Below are 26,250 nucleotides of genomic sequence, written 5' to 3'. Positions count from 1 at the left end.
GAGAAAAACCCCGGTTCTATCTTCTTACCAGACACGGGAACTCAAATTCCCGGCCTGCTTTGCAGGTAGGCAGGCTGTGCGAAGGCTGCCCACCAGACTCCTTCCTGTGTCACTGAGCCCCTCCCTTGGGCTGGGGAGGAAGAGCGGGGGCTGCCCGCTGACTGTGGCCACTGCTGTGGCTATTTCCTCCCGGGCCCCAAGCGATGGGGCAGCAGGAGCTCCGGGGGAGCCCAGTTTTACACATGGTTTGGGGCATTTCTCTTGGAAGGCATTCTCTGAATAGAAATAAGACCCCAAAACATGACCAAAAAAAAAAGACACCAAGTTGACCTAAATATACTCCCAGAACCACTGGAGTCACAATAAGACATGAAAATAAAGGCTTATCTCAGCAAGGCAAAATTTACTTCTGCAGAAGGGGGCACCATCCTCCAAAATCTGACAAGCCGACAAGCAGAACACGTGCAGCAGGCCCGGCCACTCTGCTCTAGTTGCTTAAGCTCAGGTTCCCAATCTGCTCCCGACTGGCTAGCTTTAAGACATATTTATGTAAGGTGACCACTAAAAGCCTTTGAGTTAAGAACAACAGTACACAGCACCCTCAAAACATAATCACACCCTCTGCTGTTTCTAGACTGATTTAAGGCGTGTCCTCGGAGGTGTGTCTCAATTCCATGGGGGGGGGGGGGGTAGTGGTGGTGAAATCAGTTTAAGAAAAACTTTACATTTCAAAAATATTCCCTATCCTAAAGTGGTTCCTCCTTTACTTTCAGGTCAAAGCTGTACTTTTAAGGAAAACACTTTGATAGAAAATGCAGTTTTTGGGGCTGGGGATATGGCCTAGTGGCAAGAGTGCCTGCCTCATATACATGAGGCTCTGGGTTCGATTCCCCAGCACCACATATACAGAAAATGGCCAGAAGTGGCGCTGTGGCTCAAGTGGCAGAGTGCTAGCCTTGAGCAAAAAGAAGCCAGGGACAGTGCTCAGGCCCTGAGTTCAAGCCCCAGGACTGGCACAAAAAAAAAAAAAAGAAAGAAAGAAAATGCAGTTTTTCTCACAGTTATACCGTCATGATAAATAAAGTTAGACTGTTTAGTACATCTTAATTCCAGGCACAACACAGAAGCTGGGGATGTGGTTCAGCAGCAGAACACAGCCCAGCCTATGGGAGACCCTGGGTTGGATATCTAACACTACAAGAAACAAACAAACAAACATAAAATGGACAATTTAGAGAAATTTTTTGACTGCAGGAAGTGGAGAAAAGGAAGCAAGACAGGTAAATCATCCGCAGCTTAAAATACAAAAATCAGGTCATATTATATTTCATGCATTCAAGTCGTCCCGCAAATGTTAAAAACACAGGTGATTCTCAGAAACAGCACAATCCACTCGTGGTAGTCACGTGACACCTTCTAAAGGGTCCAAACCAAACTGAGGGGCTGAGGATGTAGCTCAGGAGTAGAGCGCTTGTCTGGCAAAGACCTATGTTTCGCCCTCGGCAATGCAAGAAAACAAGAGACACGAAAAGTGCCCTATAAAAAGGAGTCTATGACAGAGGCAGTGTTGCACCCTATCGGGCTCCTCCCCGGTATGATTTGTTGGTGGGGTGTACCCGACGCCTCAGTACTGTGGGAATGTGCCGTCGATTTTGGCAGCCCAGGTCATGAGGCCTCCCGCGACGTCCTGCACTGTCACTGGGTCTAAGCCTTGGGCTGTGGCTAAGGACTGCAGGACCCTCACAGCTTTCTGAGAATCATTTCCCAGTTTGCAAATCACATAGAGGGGGAGGGTGGCCCCTCCCTGGGTGGCCCGCTTCCCTTCCCGGATGGCTTCTCCTAAGAGTTTCAGGCTCTCCGCATCCCTCCGTTCCAAATGTTTCAAAGGGATGTGTAGGGCGTGAGGCAAACGACAGATGTCCACTTCCACCTGCGGCCTGACGTCGAGCAACAGGTGGGGGGCCCCGGAATCCAGGAGTCGCTTGTAGTCGGTCACGGAAACCCGCTCCTCCGGGCTCAGTAACTGCAAGGAGCGGCACTTATCGGTGGCCGAGGAGCCGCAGAAGGCCTCGTAGTCCTGCAGGTGGGTCACGGTGGGCTGCTCCCCGCAGGCTGCGCAGTCGGGCCGGCGCCTCCGCAGCTGAATCGTGCGGAAGCGCCCTCCCAGGGCGTCGAAGAGCAACAGGCTGCCGCTGTACGAGGGACCCAGACCCGCCGCGATCTTGAGCACTTCCAGGGCCTGCAGGCAACCCAGTACTCCCGTGACGACGCCGAGCACCCCGCCGTCCGCGCAGTTGGTCACGGTCTCCGCCGGGGGCGGCTGCGGGAACACGCAGCGGTAGCAAGGCCCGCCGTCGTAGTGGTAAACCGTGATCTGGCCCTCGAAGCGCAGGGCGCTGGCGGAGACGAGGGGCCGGCCGGCCAGCACACAGGCGTCGTTCACCAGGTAGCGGGTGGGCACGTTGTCGGAGCAGTCGGCCACCACGTCGTAGCGGCGGACGAGGTCGAGCGCGGTGGCCGGGGTCAGGGCCTGCACGTAGGGCACGCACTCCACCGCCGAGTTGAGGCGCCGCAGGGAGGCGGCGGCCGAGAAGGCCTTGGCGCGGCCGGCCAGGGCCTCGCCGTGCAGCACCTGGCGGGCCAGGTTGCTCACCTCCACCACGTCGTAGTCCACCAGGCCGAGGCGGCCCACGCCCGCGGCCGCCAGGTACTGCGCCAGCGGGCAGCCGAGCCCGCCGCAGCCCACCACCAGCACGGACGCCCCCGCCAGGCGCAGCTGCCCGCGCACGCCCAGCTCGGGCAGCACCAGCTGGCGGCTGTAGCGCAGGATCTCGGCTCGCGACAGGGCGGGCTTGGGCGGGAGCGGCGACACCGGGGCCGGGCCCTCCGACTCCGCTGCTCGCTCGGCCCGCAGCGCCGCGGCCAGCCTCCGCTTCAGGGCGCTCAGCTGCTCCTCGCGCTGGGCCACCTCGGCCTGTAAGGCCGCGACGTCCTCGTGAGCAGCCATAGCGCCCGCCGCCGGAAGCGCGAGGACTTCCGCTTCCGGCCTCCGGTCGCCTAGCGACCGGGGGAAACCAAGCGGCTGTAGGCGGCTGGCGGGGGGTTGGTGAGCAGAAGAGCACCTTGTGGAGAACTAGCCCAATTTTCAAACGTTTCCTAAGTTTTTAGGCTTCCAATGGAACCATCCCGATGCCTTCAGACAAGGGCTCCGTCCCCCCAGCGCCCCCCCTCTCCCCACGCTTGGTACGGTCCCGGGCCGATGACGTAGTTCCGCCTCCGGCGTCGCGCGCAGTTCCGCCATGGCCTCCGCGGGGGTCGGTCGCGGTCGCCCCGGGTCTCGGCGGGAGCCCGGAGGCCGCTCCCGCGGACGGGACAAGTACTCGGTGCTTCTCCCCACCTACAACGAGCGCGAGAACCTGCCGCTCATCGTGTGGCTGCTGGTGAAGAGCTTCTCCGAGAGGTAGCGCCCCCGGCCGCCCTGCCCGAGCGGTGAGCTCCGCTGGCTTTCCCCGGCCCGGTCTCGGCCGTTGGCCGCGCGAGGCAGCCGAGCCCTGCTGGCCCTGCTCCGGCCCCTGTCCTACCCTGCCCGACCCCCTCCGGCCTTCGCAGGACGAGGACGCCCCTCCAGGACAGCAGGAGCGGGTCTTGCCGGGCTCTTTCCTGCCCCCCTGGGCTCCGGGAGGCATCCATTTATCATCATGCCTCCCCCGCCTGTGTCTCCGAAGCGCTGCCCCCATTGTAATGGGCGGCGAGGCTGGGAGCGCGGCCGCTCCCGGCTCTAGGCCGTCACGACCCACCGCCGAAGCCAGGAGTCTGAGCGTGCGCTGCTCCCTCCTCCCCCGGTGCTTATGTAAGCCTGGGGTTCCTGCCCTGGTGCTCGGCTAACCCCTCCGGAGACGAGAGGGCCGGGGATCGTCGCTTATCCCTGCCGGGGGTTTAGTGTGGTAGCTAGGACCGGAAATGTTGATGCTTGGATGTAGAATTGCTACGCAGTTACAAAATATCAAAGTAACTAGAAAATCATGATGCCAGTGCAAAATAAACATGGCTTACGGTTGGACAAATGAGATCGTGCTGTGAAATCTTTTGAAGGGTTGGGTTTCTTTTCACTTCAGTGTATGCAAACATAACAGATGACCTTGGAAGTTAAGGGATATTCCGTCTGGCTACGTTATTTAGCGCGAGCTTGTCAGTGAACACAGGCTATTTGGAGGGTTGTGGTGGTGTTGTTTTCCACTGTGGCTTTTGTTTTACAAATGAGAACGTGTGGATAGCTTTTCCCTACTTTCCAACGCTTAGAAAAGTACTTGACAGGTAGCTAGTTTTTCATTATTCCGTGTTGCTGCAAACACGGATGCAAACTAGTTGAAACTGCTGTGGAAACATTCATTAATTGGTGAAAGCCATTTGTTTTTATTGTATGTTAAGTAACTGCGCGAAAACGACGGGGTGGTTGTTGTTTGTGCGTCAGTCCTGGAGCTTGAACTCAGGGCCTGAGCTCTGTTCCTGAGCCTTTTTGCTCAAGGTGAGCATTCTACTACTTGAGCTACAGCTCCACTTCCAGCCCCAAACCGTATCCTGTCTTGCTCCTGGTTTTTATTCTGATTTTACAGTGTTAGGGAGGTGTAGCTGAAGTGGAGAGGGATGTAGTGTTTCTCGGTTTTGTTTACGAAGCCAACTTCAGTCATTCTACTAGGAGTAACACCTTTCATGTTGAGGGATGTATTATTATGGAAGTTAATGTACTGTGGTAAGTGGAAGTCATTGTATATTTGAAGAATAGACTGGTTTTGAGGGATTTTAACTTTTTCTAAGCCTTTAACAATGGAATGTTTTCTGGTTGATTTCCTTGCAAGATATCTTAAAACGAGATAAAGAGGAAACTGTTGTTGCCTCCTTTTCTTTCATTTTTCTTGTCTTAAAGTGGAGGAGACATGAAGGTGTCCATGTGTACATCTTACAGGCAGTCAGTTTCCACTTAGACTGATGAGAAATTAAAAACTTATTTTGGGGCTAGGAATATAGCCTAGTGGTAGAGTGCTTGTCTCATATATGTGAAGCTCTGGGTTCCGATTCCTCAGCAGCACATATAGAGAAAAAAACAGAAGTAGCCCTGTAGAGTGCTAGCCTTAAGCTAAAAGAAGCCAGGGACAGTGCTCAGGCTCTGAGTTCAAGGCCCAGGACTGGCAAAAAAAAAAAAAAACAGACTTATTTTGAAATTTAAGACACTGTCTACAAATATTAATGCAAGTCTATTTATTTATTTTAGTGGAATCAACTATGAGATTATAATCATAGATGATGGAAGTCCAGATGGAACAAGGGATGTTGCTGAACAGTTGGAAAAGATCTACGGGTCAGACAGAATTGTAAGTTGCAATGAACACTTTCCTGTCATAGGAGTAATATTTGTATTGGGACAAGACAATGCCTTGGGGCTGGGAATATGGCCTAGTGGTAGAATGCTTGCCTCATATACATGAAGCCCTGGGTTCGCTTCCTCAGCACCACATAGAGAAAGCCAGAAATGATGCTCAAGTGGCAGAGTGCTAGCCTTGAGCAAAAAGAAGCCAGGGACAGTGCTCAGACCCTGAGTTCAAGCCCCAGGACTGGCCCAAAAAAAAAAAAGACAATTCCTTAAAGTGATGTTTGCCAAAAACTGAACAGATGACAGGTATCTTTTATGTCCTTGGGATTTAAACCGTTTTTGATTGTGCTTAAGTCTTTCCATATCCAGTGTATCAGAGTGGTGGTGATTTTAAAGCAAAAGAGGGAGCGGAGCTTCGGATGCCCTCTGATTTTTATGACTGATTCTGTAGGTACATTTTCTTGAATGGCAAAATTAAAGTATGGCATTCCTGAGGACTGTGACAGAATAGAATTACAGTTCTTGTGTGTTATATATTTCTTTTCTCTCTTACTCTTGTACTTTCAGTATACTGTCCATAGCCAGGATCTTGTAGTTGGGAAAGAAGACTGTGTCCTCGTGAAACCTGAATGACTTTAGAGCTGTTGGCATTTTATTTTTTTTATTTTTTGTGCTAATCCTGGGGCCTGGGCGCTGTCCCTGAGCTGCTTCTGCTCAAGGCTACCACTTGGGCCACAGCGCTACTTCTGGCTTTTTCTGTTAGTGTGGTGCTGAGGAATGGAACCCAGGGAGGGCTTCGTGCATGCTAGGCAAGCACTCTACCGCTACGCCACATTCCCAGCCCCGTTGGCATTTTAAATTGTATCTTGCAGAACACTTCCATAAGAAGAGATTTTCTTAAGCTGTAAGTTTTAGATTTTTCCACTGTCCCTTGAAGCCTATACTTCATAAGAGTAGTTTGAATAAATGCCAAGCTTGTTTTACAGTAGCTTCGTAATTTGTATTTATTACTAGTTTGGATTTGTAGGCATTTCTGTATATTTATTTGTAAGTTCTACTTTGGATCATTTCTGTGACCCAAAAGCATATAATTAATATTTAGACTGCATTTCATTTTCCAGGTATGAGATTTATATTTATCATTTACTATAAGCCAGTATCTCAGTTTCAGCACGATTGATGTTTGGAGTAGATTACTGCTTGCTTTGGGGTTCTGTCCTGTGCAAAGTAGGATGTTCACTACCATCTCTTTGCTCTGCCTCTGAGGTGCTCATAGCAACCTCCTTCTCACTTGGCCACCAAAAGTGCATCTGGAGGATGTTTGTGGTCCATGTCCACTTGTGGACAAAGTTCTCTCCTCTCCGACAGAACCACTGCTTCAGAAAGAAATACTGATACTTGGCTTTCAAGAAATGATGATAGGACATCATAAAAACCATATTCTTGATTAATCTCGATAATAGAAATAATGTCTACAACCATTGTTGAGTAGAGGCCCAGGTGAGTTGTAGGGAAAAGTTTACCAAATGTTTAATCTCAGTTCACCTCTACTGTAGATTCTTTCTGTCCGTCTCACAAATGAGTCTGTCCTATGTCAGTCATCTTTGGAAATCTAATGCACAGAACATGGAAGTAAAGAAACAATTTTTTTAAGTCAGCTTGCTAGTGACTTAGTGCTATGTTCATGTTTTTCTTTCAAAAGCCATCTGCCAGTGCTACTTCCCATTATGTATAAAATAGTTTAGCTACTGATTAATCTGGCCATCACCATGGAGTTTTAGTACTTTAACATAATAGTACAGCCTTGGGGTATGATTGATTGACTGATTGATTTTAGGGAATGCCTACTAAACCAACCTTTCAAACTGTAAAACAGCATCAGCTTCAAAGTTCCCATATCTCCTGTCAGCCCAGAAGACCAAAAATAAGAAAAGAAATAGCATTCGCTGTTATAATTTCCTTCTGGTGCTAGATAAAAATCTCTATGTATTCATTTTGACCTGTAAATCACTTAAAAGTAGAGTGGGGCACAGTGATTCATACCTGCAGTTCCAGCTACTTTGGAGACTGAAACAAAAAGAATGACTGGACCCAGGAGTTGAAGATCAAATGGTCAACATTGGGAGACTTTGTCCCCCCTTAGGACACTGCCCCTCAAAAAGAAAAAATCACAGAGTAGAAAAATGACTTAAAAATTATGCCAGGAATGGTGCTTACTTGCATTTAAGTGAATATGTACATTTAGTTGTGGCAGAGAAAAATGACTGAGAGCAGCTTGGAATTCCTCAAATAAAGTACCTAGCACACACAGATAACTTTGTCAGCCAAACTAGCCAAAATGAGTGCTTCAGAGAAAAGCCAGGACTACATTAAGACTTTCTAGGCTTGATAGTACATACTTGTAATCCCAGTAAACTGAAATAGGAGAAATTGGGAGTTCAAGACCAGCCTGGTATGTGCCTCAAAATAAAACAACAACAAAAACTACCTCACTGGGCACCAATGGCTCACCTTAGCTACTCAGGAGACTGAGATCTGAGGATTGTGGTTCCTGGTTTGAAGCCAGGCAAGGTAGGAAAGTCCATGACACTCTGATCTCCAATAAACCACTCAGAAAAAGCCAGAAGTGGTACTGTGGCTCAAGTGGTAGGGCTCTAGCTTTGAGCACAAAGAAGCTCAGGGTCAGTGCGTAGGCCATGAGTTCAAGCCCCAGGACTGTCCCCCAAAAACCCTCTTAACTCTAGCTGAGGAAACTGAGGCCAGAGATTAGATTATTTTCTAAGATTATAAATAGTTAACTAAGAAGAGCCACTTTTATTTTTGGTATTGGTTTTTGGTACTGGGATTTGAAATCAGCCTTGATTTTCCAGGATGGAGCTCTATGACTTGAGCTATACACCCAACTCAATCAACACTAATAGTGTAGTGGGACCATAGAAATATGAGGGATACTTAGTCTATACTGATAACAGACCTTAGAGACCAGAGATCTGGATTCAGCCTGTGTTGACTGCTCTCGTTGGCTTGATCCAGCTTGCTCTGTCCTCCAGTGTGAGATCAGGTAAAGCTACTCTATTTTGTCATTTATAGTGTTCAGCGTGATGATACACGTGTACATGGTGAAGTGGTTACCTTGGGCAGGTACTGTACACATCCAGCATCTCATGGTTACCCTTGTGTATGCATGCATGTGTGCTTGACTGACTGGTGTGGGCACTGACAATGTGTTATCACTCTGGGTTGGCACCCGAAGTGTAAGAGTGAGTGCCTGTCTAGCGAACGTGAAGCTTTGTGTTCAAACTTCAGTACCACCAAAAAACGTGTTTGTAAATTTTAAGTATGTCATAGGATAGTAGTAACTGTAACTAGCCACCATTCCATACACGAGATTCTCATCTTACAGTCTTATATTTCAGCATTATTTCTTACTAGTATTTTCTTATCAAGATCAGTACCCACACCAAAAAACAGAGCATTCATGAAATAAAAACTTCAAAATGTGAGTACACATAAAAAACAAAATTGAGTTTCACTAAAGTCTCAAAAGAAGGAAAAGAGAGCAGTTGGGCTTTTTTTTTTTACCTTATTAGCATACATTAGTTGGGGGAGGGGGTTATTGTGACTTTCCTACTCATGTAGACAAAGTATTCTAGACAGTCTTAACCCTCCCATTACTCTCTTTCTCCCATCCCCCTTCCTAAAACAATTGCAACAGGTTTCATTGTTCCACTTATACGCATTGCAAGCTACCTACTTTCTTTTTAGCCCAGCCCCCTCCTGCCCATGCCGCCCCCCCCCCCCAACCTGCATCTTTCTCTGCCCCCTGCCATAGCAGGTTTTCAGATACAGCCAAGCCTGGACCGTGACCTTCCTTCCTGTGCTTCCTGCAGAGCTGGGATAACAAGTCCTAAGCTACTGACCTGTCCTCAAGTAATTGGGATTCTAGTAATGAGACACAGTATTTAGCCACAGTGGCCTTTCTTGGGGTTTTGTTTTGTTTTGTTTTTTTTGCCCGTTCCAGGGCTTGAACTCAGTCTTGCTTCACTGGCTCTCTGCCACTTGAGACACACACCCCACATGCTTTTTGCTGTCGCCTGACTCATTTTCTTCTTTGTCTTCTTTCATTTTCTTCTTTTTAACTCCAGTGTTTTAATACCGATGAGATTAGAATAAGTCAACAGGTTCCCCCCCCCAAGTTTCATCTGACAGCAATTTCAACCCTCAGAAATATTTATCTATACCTTTGTTGTAGTGGAGGGTAAAATAAAATACATAAAATTCCATATGTAGTTACACTTTTAAACAATTGCAGCTTGGAATATTTTCTACTAATGATGTTTTTCAACAACTTCTATGGTAACTTCTTACAAAATAAGCTTTTAGTCAATCATATGATAGTATTACATGAAACATTTATGAGTAAATATAGCTACAAGAGTATATACACAAGTTTCAAGGACTTCTGAGCTCACTGATTTTTCCTCATGCAGAACATAAGAGAGGTGGCTCTGTTGTGCCTCTCTATGGGTCCGGAGTCCCGGTGCCTACATGTCATCTGGCCCTGCCTCACAGAGGGGTCCACTAAACGGGCCAGGGCATGTGATAGGTATTATTAGGGCCTGGAGGAAAACACATTAAATAGAAAAATTCAGACTTAAATGCACAAAGGAATAAGTACTTACACATTCTTTTTTTTGGGGGGGGGGGCTGGTCATAGGGCTTGAACTCTGGGCCTGGGCCATGTCCATGAGCTCTGCAGCTCAAGTGTAGCGCTCTACCACTTGAACCACAGCGCCACTTCTGGTTTTCTGGTGGTTAATTGGAGATAAGAGTCTCATGGAGTTTCTTACTAGCTTTGAACTGTGATCCTCAGATCTCAGCCTCCCCAGGAGCTAGAATTACAGGCGTGAGCCACCCGTGCCTGGCAGTACTTACCTTCTTGTAAATTGTATGTCTGCAGTAAAACAGAAGTTGCCTTTGATGGACACCTCATAATCTGCATCACAGTCTCCCCTGGAGGATATGTAGGCCAGTAGTTTGGTAGGAATTATCTGTGGAACTAGGTAGTACAGTGCTGTTACTTCCTTTTTTTTTTTTTTTTTTTTTTCAGTCCTGGGGCTTGAACTCTGGGCCTGAGCTTATCTTTGGACTCCTCTTGCTCAAGGCTAGCACTCTACCACTTAGCCATAGCACCACTTCCAGCTTTTTCTGTGATTAGTTGGGCTGGCTTCAAATTAAGATCCTCAGATCTCTGACTCCTGAGTAGCTAGGATTACAAAAATGACCTACCAGCGCCCGGCCTAGTGTTTCTTTTTAAACACAAATGTAGTCCTCCAGTGTCACTAGTACTTGTGAGGGTGCTCTGGAGATGTTCTGTTTCTAGAGTCCCACACTTTTCTCAAATCGCTGTAATAATGTCCTATACTCCATCTAAACGTTTGGACACTGAAAATTATAAGTATAAAGATGTTTTTAAAAGAAAGATTTTTTAATTGTTTTACTTCTCAGAGTTTTTTATTTTTTAATTTGTTCTGGGAAGGGTCTTCTTTCTCTTCCTCCCTGTCCTTTCCCGCACTCCACCTTTGGCTAGCCCTGGGGCTTGAACTCTAGACCTGGGGACTGTCCCTGAGCTTCTTTTGCTCAAGGCTAGCACTGTGCTTCTGGCTTTTTCTGTTTCTGTGGTACTGAGGAATTGAGCCCAGTGCTTCATGCATGTTAGGCAAGCTCTCTACCACTAAGCCATATTCCCAGCCCTAAAAAGAAAGATTGTCTAGCTGGAACAGGGTTGTAGAAAATCACCAGATAGCAGCAGATACCAGGTGGGAGTCAGTATTTTGTCAGTAACTGTCAGTCACAAATACATCCTGGCTTTGATGTGACATAGCTTGTCTGGTTTGTTCTTTGACTTGTAGTTGTAGATAACTATTTACCTATTTTTTTTTCTCCCCACAAGCTCTTCTTTACAGAAACGTACCTTGTTCATCTTGTTTCTCCCCAAGGCTTTCAGTAGATTGCATGTAGTTTTGTTTGTTTGTTTTTAATTATTTGATCCTGTTTGACCTGAAATGAAAATGCTTTGTTTAGAGATTTGCTATCTGAAGCAACCTGCTCACCCAAGGCCAGTGCAAAAGAGGACAGCATCTGTTATGATCCAGCCAGAGGCACAAACTGAGCAGTAAAGTGAAGGGCCACATAGGAAACAGAAAGTAATTTACAAGCTGAAAAAAAAAAAAAAAAGAGGGCTGGGGATATGGCCTAGTGGCAAGAGTGCTTGCTTCGTATACATGAGGCCCTGGGTTCAATTCTCCAGCACCACATATACAGAAAATGGCCAGAAGGGGTGCTGTGGCTCAAGTGGCAGAGTGCTAGCCTTGAGCAAAAAGAAGCCAGGGACAGTGCTCAGGCCCTGAGTCCAAGCCCCAGGACTGGCCAAAAAAAAAGAAAGAAAATGTAGTCACCTTTGAAGAATATCGCTTATTACTGGACCAGTAGAGAATGAGATGTGGAAGTATAGAGGCAATCCGAGTTCATGGAGGAAGAGCGAGCGGTGAGGAAAGTAAACACAGCTACTAGACAGACACTCAGGAAGAAGGGCATAGGATAAGGAGTGAAAGCCTCAGATTTTTTACAGGAAAGAATCAGATAGAGCAAGCACTAGATATAAAGATAATATTGTTTAAATAAAAGAATAGTGTCACCAGAAAACAAATGCTAAGATTTTGCCTGTCGGGTGGTGGTTTAAAAATATTGATTTTTCTCCAAAGCTGAATAAACTGTTGATTTGTTACCAAACCCTTTTTTTTTTTACTTTGACAAAAAAGGGTTAATCATATTCTATTAAGATCTACTAAGTATAGCTATGTTTCTATTAGAAAAGTAAAATAAAATTTAAAAGTTAGATTTTTATTTACTTGTCTTAAAATAGTTTCTTATTCCTACAGCTTTTAAGACCACGAGAGAAAAAGTTGGGACTAGGTAAGTAAAATACCTATATCCTTAGTAAAATTTCCCATTACATCGTTTCCAAGTTTGGAACAGAGCCAAACACAACCTTCTATGATGGTTTTTAATGTTCTTAATGACATTCAACTTCACTTGGGTGGCATGTATACCCAGTTAGGAAAACAAACTACTCTTTAAGTGTTTTCAGTAGAGGGAGTTTAATACAGTGACTCTAATTAGACCAGTGAAGGAAGTGTTGAGAAGCCAGGGTGAACCGTGGAGTGCTATGAGATGAGAAAGGGCTAGAGGTGCCGCCACCCTACAAAGATAATGGATCCACAGTGGAGGAGACAAGACTTTATACATTTAAAAGATGGTTTTTTTATTTCTAAAAAAGAAAGCTTTTTCCAGCTCTTTGCCTACATCTAGAGTATCTCAGTCAATTTTGAGATAAAAATCTGAATGCCTTTATTTCTGTTGTTGGTCATAATTTGTTATATTGAGAACTGGTATGCTTCTTTTGTGGCCTAGGAGTAGAATTCATGGCCTCATCATGCTAGGCAAACACTACCACAGCTCTCTTTTTGCTCTATAGGTTTTTAGTTAAGATCTTACAGGACTGATGCCTTTGGTGTGGCTGGGATTACAGATGTAAACCACCACACCCAGCCTAAGAACTGGAATGTTTTTACTGAAAATTTTGGAAAGTATGGAGAAAGCCTAGATCTTAAGAATTGAAAGATACTCTCCTGAAGACCCTGGCATCACGAATGTCCTGAGAATCTGAATGCAGAGGGTCCTTTGAGATGGAAGTGATCTGGAAACAGCCGTTGAAACTGTCAGTCACTGTCAGCCAGACAGTGATACTCTCAAACACTGGACAGTCACTGCTTTTTCTATTTTTTTTTCTCTTTCCTTCTCTTTCTTTTTTTGTTTTTTTTCTTTCTGGTCATGGGGCTTGAACTCTGGGCCTGGGCACTGTCCTTGAGCTCTTCAGCTCAAGGCTGGTGCGCTACCACTTTTAGCCACAGTGCCACTTCTGGTTTTCTGGTGGTTAATTGGAAATAAGAATCTCAACAGACTTCTTGCCCAGGCTGGCTTTGAACTGTGATCCTCAGATCTCAGCCTCCTGAGTAGCTAGGATGACAGGTGTGAGCTTGGATAGTCACTTCTTAGCCAAGTTGTTACAAGAGCTTAGTCTTCCCGATAAGAAACTTGTTACGGTTTTCAAAAATGCATGCTTCATTTTTTAATTAGGAAGCAATCATTGTACATATTTATGGAGTACAATACAGTTTGTATGTAATATATAATGATCAGATGGGGTAGTCGGTGTATCACTTTAGACATAACGGTTGTATATATTGAAAACATTCAAAACCTTTGAAATACTTAGGTATTGTCAGCGGGTCTTACTGTGCTATGGAGCTGTGGAACATGAGAAATTATTCTCCTAATTGTGATAGTTGGCTAGAGAAGGCAAGAATTCCCAAGTCTTGCTCCACACATTCACCTGATAAGTAACTGACAGCCGTGCCATCGGCCCTACACTCCAATAGGGGTCCAGAGTCCCTGGCTGAGAGAAGGTCTTTAGTGGGCAGCTTTTGTGAAAGCAGATTTGGGATGTTGGGAAGAGCGGAAGCAGAGGGACTTGTTAGCTAGAGGTGGCAGGAGTGAGACAGAAGCAGGACCTGGGATGAACATGCCGGTGAGATGAGATAGTGGGATTGAGAGGTAGGTGGATATCGGATCAGCCGCAGCGGTAGAAGTTCAGAAATCATTGGCAAAGACAAGTAATCAGTGACCATTCCTAGACGTGTCAGGATTAATAGAAGAGGGAAGAAGCAGGAGGGGGAGGGGGAGGGGGAGGGGGAGGAGGGAGGAGAAACGTTTCCTTTTGAAATAGACAGTGGCGATCACAAGTGGAAACCTGCTATGTAGATCGGGAGTTCTCAGAAGAAGTCTGATTCTTTCATGCCTTGGGAGGGCACACAAAGGGTTTTTTTTTGTTGTTTTTTTTTGGCCAGTCCTGGGCCTTGGACTCAGGGCCTGAGCACTGTCCCTGGCTTCTTCCTGCTCAAGGCTAGCACTCTGCCACTTGAGCCACAGCGCCGCTTCTGGCTGTTTTCTGTATATGTGGTGCTGGGGAATCGAACCTAGGACCTCATGTATCCGAGGCAGGCACTCTTGCCACTAGGCTATATCCCCAGCCCCCAAAGTTGTTTTTTTTGTTTTTTTTTTTAATGATGAGAATATGATCATTTTCTATAATCTGAGACTTTGGTACCATTTCTTTATTAACCTGGAATGGAGGTAGGATTTTTTTAAATTGATATCTGAAAGCATGGCCAACTTCCCTTTTTAAAGTTTATTATCCTTGTGAATTACTGGGGATTGACCTAGCCTTGCACTTGCTAGGCACTCACTCTATCACTTGAGCCATGCCCTCTGCTTAGGCCTGCTGCCTCCTTATACTCGCAGTGCACATGAGCTCAGGTACCAAAGATGGAAAGTTACCAGTTTATTAGCTTTCTTTGTAGAGAGGACTACGTTTGCTTTTTGGGTACCAAACAATTTCTTCTTTGGTTGCACATCTGCCTAAGCATTTCTGGTAGTGTTGGTCATGTGTGAATACTTTGTTTTTAGGAACTGCGTACATTCATGGGATGAAGCATGCCACAGGAAACTTTGTGATTATTATGGATGCTGACCTCTCACACCATGTAAGTGGCACGCTTCTCCAGGAGCATGCTTCTCTAGGAGCTGTTGTCAAGAGCCCTAGCTTGGGGCTGGGAATATGGCTTAGCAGCAGAGTGCTTGCCTTGCATGCATGAAGCCTTGAGTTCGATTCCTCAGCACCACATAAACAGAAAAGGCCAGAAGTGGCGCTGTGGCTCAAGTGGCAGAGTGCTGGCCTTGAGCAAAAAGAAGCCAGGGACAGTGCTCAGGCCCTGAGCCTCAAGCCCCAGAACTGGCAAAAAAAAAAAAGTTCTAGCTTATTTTATACTAAACTTGCTGTTTGTTTTTTCTAAATTTCAGCCAAAATTTATTCCTGAATTTATTAGGTAAGTACTGATTCCAGTATTTGAAAGACTTATGGTCAAAACGATTGATCTTATTGTCGGTTTTGGACTTAATGTTATTTTTAGCTCTAATAAAAAATGTATGTGCTGTCCCTGTTCGGGCGCCAAAAAAAAAGAAAAAGAAAAAAGTATATGCTTTAACTTTCCTATCGAAAAAAGAAAAACTTATTTGGGTACCACAAAATGGTGTTTTAGAAGTCCAGAGGGTATTCAACCAGTACTATCTACACTCTTCTAGACTGCAGAGAAGGTGAATTTTCTCTTGGCTCAATTAAGCCTTCGGTCATTAGAGTAAAACATCCTGGGCAGATAGGGTTGATTCCAACAATAACAAATTGGTTCTCACCAGGAACCCTAGATAATTCATCACATTACAAAGAAAGCACTGTAATTACCCCTAAGATCTAAAAGACACTTTATTTGCTAAGCTTTGCTACTAAAAAACTATAGCATAGAAATAGAGCATAAGGGCTGGGAATGTGGCTTAGCGGTAGAATGCTTACCTAGCATGCTTGAGGCCCTGGATTCGATTCCTCAGAACCACATACACAGAAAAGGCTGGAAGTAGCATTGTGGCTCAAGTGGTAGAGTGTTAGCCTTGAGCAAAGAAGCTCAAGGACAGAGCCCAGGCCTTGACTTCACTCAAGCCCCAGGACTGGCAAAAACAAAATTCAAGAAAAGAAACAGAGAGCTGGCAATGTGGCTTTGCAGTAGAGTGCTTGCCTGGCATGCATGAAGCCCTGGGTTCGATTCCTCAATACTACATAAACAGAAAAAGTCACAAGTAGTACTGTGTGACTCAAAAGGTAGAGTGCTGTCCCTGAGCAAAAAGAAGCTCAGGGACAGTGCTCAGGCCCCGAGTCCCAATAGAGCATGACCAAGAAGACCTAGTCGTAATACAAACATTGTGCCAAATGAGAAAATACTGAATCATTTCTAGTAAATTCATAGATGGGTAAGCCAGCTGCTGTTCAAGATGGAGATTCAAGTAGTGCAGTAAGCTATGAATGTCAGGAGATAGTGGAAAAGGAGATGCAATTCTACTCGTTTCTAGGTGCTAACAGTTAAATTCCTAGGAATCCCAAGAGAACCTGTGTCAATGAGAGTTGGAAACGATTGTGAGTGTAAGCTAAGTGATAGGAAAACGGTGAGATCCTGTCAAGAGCTCTCTGTCATACTTAGGAAAAAGTCCAAACGCCTTTGTCCCCCCAAGCCTCTGCAGCTGTCCCCTGGCTCCCTTTGGCCTGGCATTGTGACCCTGCCCTTTGCTTTCCAAGCCTCCAGTGTAGGCAGGCATACGTTGTTTCTCAGTTCTCTCAGAGCTCATTGCCTGAAACATGCCTGCCCTGTTCCATAATTGAAGCCAACTGCTGTTCATGCTTTGGCCTCTGCTTCAGGGCGCCGTCACCTCTCTGTATCTCTAGTACTCAGGTGCTTCTGTAGCCCATTAAGGACCAGGTGAGAAGAGATACAAGCCAACTGGATAGAAGAAATTTGAGTAGCTAGCAAACATAATTTCCTTATGTGCAACCAGGGAAATACAAATTCAAATAGTTATCACCCAGTACTTGGTCAAGAATAAGACTTTTAAGGGCTGGGAATGTGGCTTAGTGGTAGAGTGCTTGCCTAGCATATATGAAGTTCTGGGTTTGATTCCTTAGTATCACATAAACAGAAAAGGCCGGAAGTGGCGCTGTGGTTCAAGTGGTAGAGCGCTAGCCTTGTGTTCAGAGGCTCAGGGACAGAGCCCAGGCCCTGAGTTCAAGCCCCTGGACTGGCAAAATAAATAAAAATAAAACTTCAGAACAGTAATGTCTAGTATTGGAGAAGGTATTAAGAAGAACACACCCGGGTAGTGCTGAGGGAAGTGTGAGTTGTAGAACCATTTTGGAAAAGTTGTGTTGGGGGAAGGGAGCTTACCATGAAAACAACCACAATTTTGTATTTAGTCTAAACTTTGTTGCTCTTTGAAGGAAAATTTTTTTTTCCTGAAACATTTTTCTTGTCAGCCAGCAATTTTTTTTCTAAGTTTTCTTAAAAATGGAAGAAGTAAGACAAAATCTAAACCATTCAATTATACAAGATGTGTGGCTCTATTTTTAAAAGCAAAGGTGATCTCATGATTTGTAGGATGTCCATGAGTCTATCTATGCTATGATTGTTAACTGAGGGAAGCCAAGTCACAAAGTGCATTTTTGGTCTACCTTTGTAAATGCATCCTCAGAGACAAGGGGTCCTTTGTTTATTTTCAGGAGTCATGTGATCATTTTCAACTGTGCTTCCCTTAAAGGGGCAGGAACAGCATGAAGGAGGGATTGGGGAAAATGTGTAATTCTACTAATACCCTGTAGGGCAAGATGGTTTCATGTGGTTATTTAAAAATGAGTAATAGAAAACAGTTTTGAAAGCCCTGCATTAAACGTACGTAAGTCCTATTTCCTTTGCATTGTGTCTTTTCTCCGTTTCCTCATGGTTCTCTTTGTGTAGCTTATGCAGATACCTGTTGAAACTCGAAAACTTTTTCTAATTGACATTTTTTTTTTCTTACAGAAAGCAAAAGGAAGGTGATTTTGATATTGTCTCTGGAACTCGATACAGGGGAAATGGAGGTGTATATGGCTGGGATTTGAAAAGAAAAATAATCAGGTACATACACAGGTGCTACAATTTTTGTTAGTGTAGTGGGGTTTGAATTCAGCAGTCATATTCCTTTGGATTGTAGGATTGGCTCGTAACTGTAGGTTGAAACTCTCCAGGTAGTTTCTTACCTATAATAATAATACTGTGGTGGGGGGGGGTAAAATCTTGGTTCCAAATATTTTATTTTAGATATTTGTCAACACAAACCTTTGAACCTTTGGTTTAAATGGTCTGGTTCTGCCAGTATTCTACTAGACATTCAGCTTTTTGAAGTAAACCATTCTTCAATAATTTTGTACAAAATTTAAAATTTCCACCAGTATATCAATATTTTTATCAAATGAGACTTACATTGAGAAGCATAGAGTAAAGGGGAATTGGAGTCAAGCCAAGCCTGAGTTAGAAGTTTGTCATTTAGTTGTTACTTTGTATATTTTACCATTCTAAAGTTTACTTCCCTAATCTCAAATTGGAAATAAGACCTGCTGCCTCCCTGTTGCTAAGGAACCATCCTGGTTGAGCGATAGAACCACTTGTTGCGATTCTGTGGGTTTGCTGGTGGCATCTTCACCGGGTCACCGGGGCCTCGTGTCACACAGCCTCCCAAGAGCCCGAGGGTCACCTCCGTTCATGTTGTTGTCGCCTGGGGCCAGCTTCCTGCAGGGCAGCCTAGCTAGAGCAGTGTCTGAGCACACAAAGGCACCAGCCCCTTGAATGCTGGCCATGTCACTCACACTGGGAGAAGGGCATTTTGGTCAGAGAATCCCCCCTCATCGTCAGGAGGGATTGGCATACTTAATCTAGCTCACCTACTTCCAAGGGTTTTGGGAAGGTGAGCTTTGTTCCTATAATCAATGTCTTTTATCACCCACTTCATTCCTATAGAAGAGTCTCTGAAGTTCATGTCAGTTCTACCTTAATTATGGAACCTTAGGGTAGTCTTTTAAAATATTGACTGAATAGCCTTAATTTTCTGTGAAATGAAAGGGTTGAATAAGGCTGGCTTTTAATCCTAATAAACACTGGAATCAAGACTGGAGGTATTATATAGCTTGTGTGGTTAAGGCCCTGAGTTCATAGCTCCATTACTGCCAACATTGGAATCTCCCCAAACTCAGACCCGGCTCGGCCTTTTTGTTAGTCCCCCGTTACCACCACTGCAGACATCGGAATGGAAACCTTCAAGGACAGACGGAAGCATTAGCACTTCACTGGCTCCCCTGTTCACAGGGACCACCCACCCAAGTTGGAAGACCAGATTAGTCTCTTAACAGTGGTCTGTATCAAAGAGTTCTGGAACCAATCTTTTACTCACCCTCCCTCGCGTGGTAACTTTAGGTCTCATTAGTATGGCCCACAATTGTTATTCAAACCCAAGCCTGGGTGACTTAGAAATTTTAATCAAAAGACTTCAAGTTAAAGCTAGACAAGGTGGCACGTGTCTAAACCCCAGCAGTTTGGAGGCAGGAGGATCAAGAGTTTCAGGCCAGCCTGGGATATTTAGCAGGATTCCACTTCAAATGAAGTTTTGAAAAATAAAAATGGGGACTGGGAATGTGGCTTAGTGGTAGAGTGTTTACCTAGCATGCATGAAGCCCTGGGTTCAATTCCTCAGTACCACATAAGCAGAAAAGGCCAGAGTGGTGCTGTGGCTCAAGTGACAGAGTGCTAGCCTTGAGCAAAAGCTCAGGGATAGTGCTCAGGCCCTGAGTTCAGGCCCCAAGACCGACAAAAGATTTTTTTAATAAAATAAAAATGGCCAGGTGTAATTCCTAGCTACTCAGGAGGCTGAGGTCTGAGCGGTTCAAAACCACCCCAGGCAGGAAACTGAGACTCTTATCTCCAAATAAAAACCTGAAGTGGAGCTGTGGCTTAAGTATTACAGCACTGGCCTTGAGCAAAAAAAGCTAAGGAACATACAGCACCCAGGCCTGGAGTTCAAGCCCCAGTACACAGACACACACACACACACACACACACACACACACACCATTATTTTTCCTAGCAGTGTAAATATATGCACATAGGCAGTTATAGACACTGCGCAGCTTAAAGGTCTCTTCCGGGAGATGAGGTGGTACAAACACCCTTGGATGTGCCTTTTGCTGTCGTCGTTGGCTGTGGCCTTACTGCTAACTCTGCCTTACACTTGGGCCATGCCTCCAGAGTGGCTTTTTGCAGGTTATTTTGGAGATGAATTCTAGGGAATTTTTCTGCCCCTAGCATTTAGGCTGACAGTGCGAGTCCCTAGCACCTGGCAAGATACTCTTACAGGTATTAGAAATACATCGAAGAGAGATGTGGTGCTTTAGCCACCATCCCAGCCATGTTTCCCAACCTTGTGGATTATATAAAGGTGGTCCTTGCCTGTGAGGCCATGGCTTTGGAGAGAAACTATTTTCAGGCTGCCCAGAAAGAAAGCTTTTTCCTACGAGTAAACATTCCAAATGGCTGCCGTACAAAAATCACTTCCTTTAGATACTTGACATCATTTTGAAATGTTTAATAGTTATTGGCCACTAGTGCTGATGGATTGTTGATACTCAGTTGTGTTTGAAGCTGTTACTGTAAAGCTGTTGTTACAGACTGAAAGTTGGTCTTACCAGAAGTCCTATGTGAATAGAAACCTTCCCCAATAGGCTCTGGGAGGTAAATAGGCCTGAAAGGTACCCTGAAGACAACATGGCCCCCACTTGTGATCGCTGTCCTTAAACAGAGAGCAGAGAACTTGCTCCTTTCTCCTGTTACTTAATTGTGGGCTTTCTAGTCTCTAAAACGGAGAAATCTGCAGTTTAAACCACCCTGTGTCTAGTGTTCTGTTACAGTGCTAATGGCAATGGGTGGATTTCCAGAGATCACCTGATAATACGGAGCTCTCTCCCACTGGCCCTCCTTCAGTAAGGTGGAGCCCAAGCAGAAATTCTGCAAAGGTGGCTACCAAACCCATCTCTATGGATTCTCTTGGCTGTGCTTCTCATCAGGGAAAGCTTGGAAAGATAGTTACTGTATTATTCTTTTGCAAATTGCACTCCCAAAGAGGAAAATTGCTTTTCTCTGGAAAATGAGTATCATATCTCATTTCACTAAGTGAAAAAATCCCTTTGTTCTAGAGAACTAACATTTTTGTGAAATTACTTGAGCATTTGTGGAATTCGTGTAGCATTTTCACACTCTGTTCTTGGATTTGTTTCTAAATTATATTTAACAAAGAAAATCTGATTGTTTTATTTGGCAGCCGTGGAGCCAATTTTCTAACTCAGGTTTTGCTGAGACCAGGAGCATCAGATTTAACTGGCAGCTTCAGGTACAGTGAAAGTCCTTGCTCTTCCTTCCCATCTGAAGTCCCTGAATTACAGTGGCTGTTGTAAAGAAATACTTTTTACCAGGCCTTGGTGGCTCACATCTGTGAGTCATAGCTACTCAAGAGGCTGAGCTCTAAGTATCAGAGTTTCAGCCCAGGCTAGAAAGTTAATGAGGCTCTTAGCTCCAACTAGCGTCCTGAAAACTGGAAGTGGGGCTGTGGCACAAGGTGCTAGAGCACTAGCCTTGATCAAAACAAAAAGCTCAGGGACAGCACCAAGGCCGAGTTCAGGCCCCTTGACCAACAAAAACAACAACAACAAAAGCTTTTCGGATATCCCATCCTGCTTTTGCTCTAGAATGCTAGAAAAGGTGGACTGAAACTCCCTGTTAGATGCTAGTGAGTCCTAAATATCTCCTCAAAGGAATGTTATGCTTTTCCTACAACGTTTAAGTGCCGAGCTTATTCCCTTGAGCATTAGCCTCCACTGCTCATCTGGAACAGCATGAAGAACAGCATATAGCAACTTCCTGCAGCTTGTACAAATACTTAGGGCATTGTCTGCAGAAAAGTTAAAAATCTTTTCATGCCCATGAGAAGTCTTTTCACTTACCTTATTCTCTATATGGGAATGTACTGTGTGCTCCTAACCAAGCCTGGAGACAAGCCTGCGGTCCAGGTCACACCCTTAGGCATTGTAGGTCCCAGAGGGTCCTTCAAAGAGAAACTGCCACCTTAGCTATCATAAGTAAATAAATAAAGGTAAGAATTGCTGCCTCCTTGCCCACTGATTTAAATAAATTTTTAAAAAGGAGCTCCTTGCTATTCAGGTTTGCCCAGCAAGCACTTCCCAGCTCCTCTGCCTTCCTCTGTAATTCTGCGCTCTAGGGACCCGGGGCTGCCTTAGGCTGTGCCTGCCTCTGTAAGAGTCTTCATGGAAACCATCTCCACCATTACTACTGATCCCCTTCTGGGCCCCAAGAATACATTATTGCTTCATCATCCTCTGTCAGTTCTGGGGTTCCAACATTTAGTAGAACAGTTTCTCCCTGTTCCAGTTTACATGGAAATGCTAAGGAACTTTATAAACAGTAAAAGTACTGTATCAAATGATTGAATTACTGTTGTAATGAGTCCTAATAATATGACAGTTCTCTTGAAGACACTAAGAATCCCTTCCTACTTGCTTGAGATAAATGAGTCATGGGCATCACCCGTGAGAACTTTTCTCCCAGCCAATGGCTAGTGAGAGTTTCAGACTTAATCCCACTGAGCGCCCTGCAGTCACCAATCATGCAGTGTTTATCCAAGCCTTCATACATGTTCTCGTTTCTTACAGATTATACCGAAAAGAGGTTCTACAGAAACTAATAGAAAAATGTGTTTCTAAAGGCTACGTGTTCCAGATGGAGATGATTGTTCGGGCCAGACAGTTGAACTACACTATTGGGGAGGTAAGAAGCCAGGGCAGGTAGCGAGTGTGTGCTCCTATAAAGGAAGGGGACGGCACAGACCTGACAGACCCCACCTCCATGTTGCAGCGCTGGCCTGTGGGCCTCCGCGGGGGCACCGTTTCCATGCACTGTTGGTGAGGGGATTCTGCTTTGTTCCCATAACTCAGCCCATGGACCACCTTTCCCCAGGGAATCTTTCCAAATTCTCCAGCCCCGAATCTTAATCTCAATAAGCCTACTCCCTAGCCTCTCAGTTAACAGGCACCTGAGAGACAGGGCAGGAGACTTGTTCAAACAATAAGTTTCCCCAAGCCAGACCTGCACCTTAAGCTCTCCAAACTCTTTGAACCCTTGAGCTACCTGTGACCCTTTACCCCCACCCTTTGACCCCTCTAACCTGGTGCCCTGCCCCCACCCGTGACCCTTTTAACCTCTCCACCTTTGCCCAGCCTGGTGTCTCCTGACTCTGCTCAGGTCACTGTGGCTTCCCTCTTCAACTTCCTGTTAAAATTGATCTGGTCTGTTGAGGTCACTTTCTGCTCTCTCTTTATTCTAATACCCTCAACACTTGGTTTCCTAACAAGTGTGAAAATTCAAGTGCCTTTAAAACTCTATTTAAGACTTATTTGCATACTTGTACAGGGAGATTTCATTGTGACACATACATTCATGCATACAATGTACCCCATACAACCTCACTTATCACTACTTGTGGTGGGGGGTAGTTGAACTCAGGACCTCAGGAGTGCATGGAAGGCCCTATACTACTTGAGTTAACCTCCCCACCCCCACCTTTTGCTTTAGCAGTCCTGCCTATGCTTCCTGCATAGCTGAGATTACAGGCTCATGCCACCGTAATTGGCTTATTGGTTTGGTAAGTCCTCAAACCATAGTCCTCACTTTCTCCACCTCCAGAGTAGGTGGGAACCACTGCCCAAGTGCAGTGTTTCCTTTACATAGTTACCAGTGCCGCCTCCACCCTGCACCTTTCCTCTGGCACGCGTTAGGGTGAGTTTCTTGGATGCTTTTCCTCTTGTCACAACCACCACTGCATGGATCCATGGATCCCATGTGCCATTTCCTGTGACAAGTGGAAAAGAGATTGCACAGCTTCTTATATTTTGAGCTGGCTAGTAAGCTCTTAGGGAAGTCTCACTTATCAACTCATTTACAATAAGGCAGTTGCCACCTAGAATGCCACTTATAAATGCTGCAACAGCAGTTACTAACAGGACAAACTGAAAAACGAAGTGAAAGGTCATTTTACATTCTGAAAGTATGTTTGTTCCTTGAAGTGCAACCTGCAATTTGAGTAACCCAGCCTAATAAGCAGGGTTGATACTTTGCAGATGGTTGTAGACTGCATTCTAATCCTGTTCTTGATGATAAAGGGAAGGATGGACAGTTGCTTTGTGAACCTAGTTAAAGAATTGACCTATTTCTCTTGTATTAGTGCTGCACTTCATGGTTGTAAAGACTGACTTTGATTATATTTTTTACCCAGGTTCCAATCTCATTTGTGGATCGAGTTTATGGCGAATCCAAGTTGGGAGGAAATGAAATAGTCTCTTTCTTGAAAGGATTATTGACTCTTTTTGCTACTACGTGAAAGAAAGTTACTCATTTATTCTTACCATGTTCATTTCAATGTAAAAGTACAAGAAGCCTGGTTACTGATTAAAAATGTACTCTTACAGCATGAACATAAGGTAAGGTACATTACGTACATATCTTTTCTCTAGAAAAAAAATCCCATTTTGTACTCCATATTAAAAGTTACTGGTTTAATGAATGATGTTCTTGATTTTTATTTACATTTAGCTATATTAAAATATAAATAAATGCACATGGCATAAAATGTTGCTTTCATTAGAGTTTGTGGATACAGAGTTTTGGTAAAGACTGTGGTACTCATTACAAAACTATAATATCTCTGTACCTGATAGGTGTTAGGAAAGAGATTGATTATATCTTCAAAATACATGTGGTTCCTTCTGCATAATTAAGAAATACGGGGTCTCTGTCCTTTCCTATAAATATACCAAATTTGTGAAGCCAGATAAAACTACATTTAGAGCAGTTTAGAATAGGGTTTTATAGGAATTCAACTACTTGACTGTCTATTTAAATATATGTGAATCATGAGCTGCTTGGCAGGCAGTTGGTTACATAGATCTTTTTAGATGCTTGAGTTTTTTGTTTTGAGCAAAAACTTCAATCAGTAAGAAAACAGATTTTACTTTGCTTTATCTCAAGACATTTTTAAAATTTCACAACCTTCAACAAGGCTTGAGCCTTTGCTAATGGAGTGAGAATCTTATAGGAAGATTCTTTCATTCATCCAGAAAAATGTTCTGGAAGTTAAAATGAAGGATAAGATCTAGTTCAGATTCCTTTGTGGATTAAAAGCAAAAAAAAAAAAAAAATCCAGGTTTAAGTTACCTAATGATATTTAGTGAATAGTGTGTTTATTCAATGCTTGACCATTGGATATACCAGGAAACTGATTTTATCCCCCTCCCTGCGACAACTCTGAAATGAAAACTAGCCAAATGCCAGTGTCTCAGGCCTATAGTGCTAGCTACTCAGGAGGCTGAGGTCATGGTCTGAAGCCAACTTTGGCAGGAAAGAAAAAGCAGAACTGTGGCTGAAGTAATGAAACTCTAGCCTTGAGCAAAGCACCCAGGCCTCTGAGTTCAAGTCCAAGGTCCATCAACAACAGGAAAAAACTAAGATGTTTAGTGTCGTTTTGAAGAAGCCTCCTTCCCCAATGGTGAACCCAGACTACACAGTATACTAGGACCAGTATTAATCTAGTTCCCTTTCACCAAGAACAGTTCTGCTGGCCCTGCTGACCAACTTTTCTCAAGGAAGTGACTTCTCTCATTATGAGCATCCAGAAAATTCATCAGTGCTTAGTAAAGTCACCTTAAATTTAAACTAGTAAAATACTATTACTAGAGTAATAGAATTATAGTATTCTCAATTCGTTTTGGTGTTGAGAGTCTACTTTTAGCCCAGTGCTTTGCAAGTGTCCAGCTACATGGAACAGAAATCAGTCACCTCAAAGAACCCAGTCTTTTCTGTTATTTCCACAATCGCTACATTATCTTACCACTTGGAAGTCATTTTTTTAAAAGTCTGGAGTATTCTGATGCATTTTTCATAGTAAATCTGGCGATTTCTTAAACACTGTGTATCTCTAAACATCTACATCTGAATCCAGAATCCCTTTTTGCTTCATAAATGAAGCCAAGGATGAACTCAGGGGACCTGTCACCGTGTTTGTATTGTCACTGCTCAAAATCCAAGCATATCCATGGAAAACTAGAAAGCAACTTTGTCTATTTCATCTTAGCCTGTCTTCTGCAGTGAGTAGATGGTCCACCCTTACCCTCTAAGCCCAGTGCTTTGCCCCCAACTCCACTCCAGCCTTTGAAACACCTTGTTCCATTTTGTTTC

General features: G+C 44.6%; 2 protein-coding genes across 3 annotated transcripts; one reads left to right on the top strand and one right to left on the bottom strand.

Moving 5' to 3' along the window:
* Window positions 1-1,047: 1,047 nt before the first annotated feature.
* Mocs3 (molybdenum cofactor synthesis 3) lies at window positions 1,048-3,047 on the bottom strand. The gene has a single exon (XM_048349626.1). It carries the CDS (start codon window positions 3,005-3,007, stop codon window positions 1,625-1,627), a length of 1,383 nt encoding a protein of 460 aa, XP_048205583.1. The 5' UTR covers window positions 3,008-3,047; the 3' UTR covers window positions 1,048-1,624.
* A 223-nt stretch (window positions 3,048-3,270) lies between these two features.
* Dpm1 (dolichyl-phosphate mannosyltransferase subunit 1, catalytic) lies at window positions 3,271-24,580 on the top strand. 2 transcript variants are annotated; one of them, XM_048349623.1, is made up of 9 exons: window positions 3,273-3,460; window positions 5,270-5,369; window positions 12,310-12,343; window positions 14,957-15,033; window positions 15,350-15,375; window positions 17,944-18,039; window positions 21,269-21,337; window positions 22,674-22,788; window positions 24,293-24,580. In XM_048349623.1, exons 1-9 carry the CDS (start codon window positions 3,300-3,302, stop codon window positions 24,395-24,397), a joined length of 783 nt encoding a protein of 260 aa, XP_048205580.1. In that variant the 5' UTR covers window positions 3,273-3,299; the 3' UTR covers window positions 24,398-24,580. The 2 variants fall into 2 exon arrangements, with proteins under 2 accessions (XP_048205581.1, XP_048205580.1); XM_048349624.1 differs by lacking the exon at window positions 21,269-21,337 and having other exon boundaries at window positions 3,271-3,460.
* The last annotated feature ends 1,670 nt before the right edge of the window (window positions 24,581-26,250 follow it).

This window comes from Perognathus longimembris, chromosome 6 (genome assembly GCF_023159225.1).
Source record: "Perognathus longimembris pacificus isolate PPM17 chromosome 6, ASM2315922v1, whole genome shotgun sequence".
NCBI classification, from domain to species: Eukaryota; Metazoa; Chordata; class Mammalia; order Rodentia; family Heteromyidae; genus Perognathus; species Perognathus longimembris.
The sequence above is the reverse complement of the archived record's forward strand: the minus strand, read 5'-3'. Positions and strand labels throughout refer to the sequence as shown.

Bases quoted from the DNA above. Each gene is read 5' to 3' on its own strand.
- Dpm1 (XM_048349623.1), top strand. From the start codon at position 3,300: ATGGCCTCCGCGGGGGTCGGTCGCGGTCGCCCCGGGTCTCGGCGGGAG. The intron at 15,376-17,943 runs GTAAGTACTGAT...TTTTTCTTACAG, and splicing joins TTTATTCCTGAATTTATTAG to AAAGCAAAAGGAAGGTGATT. The intron at 22,789-24,292 runs GTAAGAAGCCAG...TTTTTTACCCAG, and splicing joins TGAACTACACTATTGGGGAG to GTTCCAATCTCATTTGTGGA.
- Mocs3 (XM_048349626.1), bottom strand. From the start codon at position 3,007: ATGGCTGCTCACGAGGACGTCGCGGCCTTACAGGCCGAGGTGGCCCAG.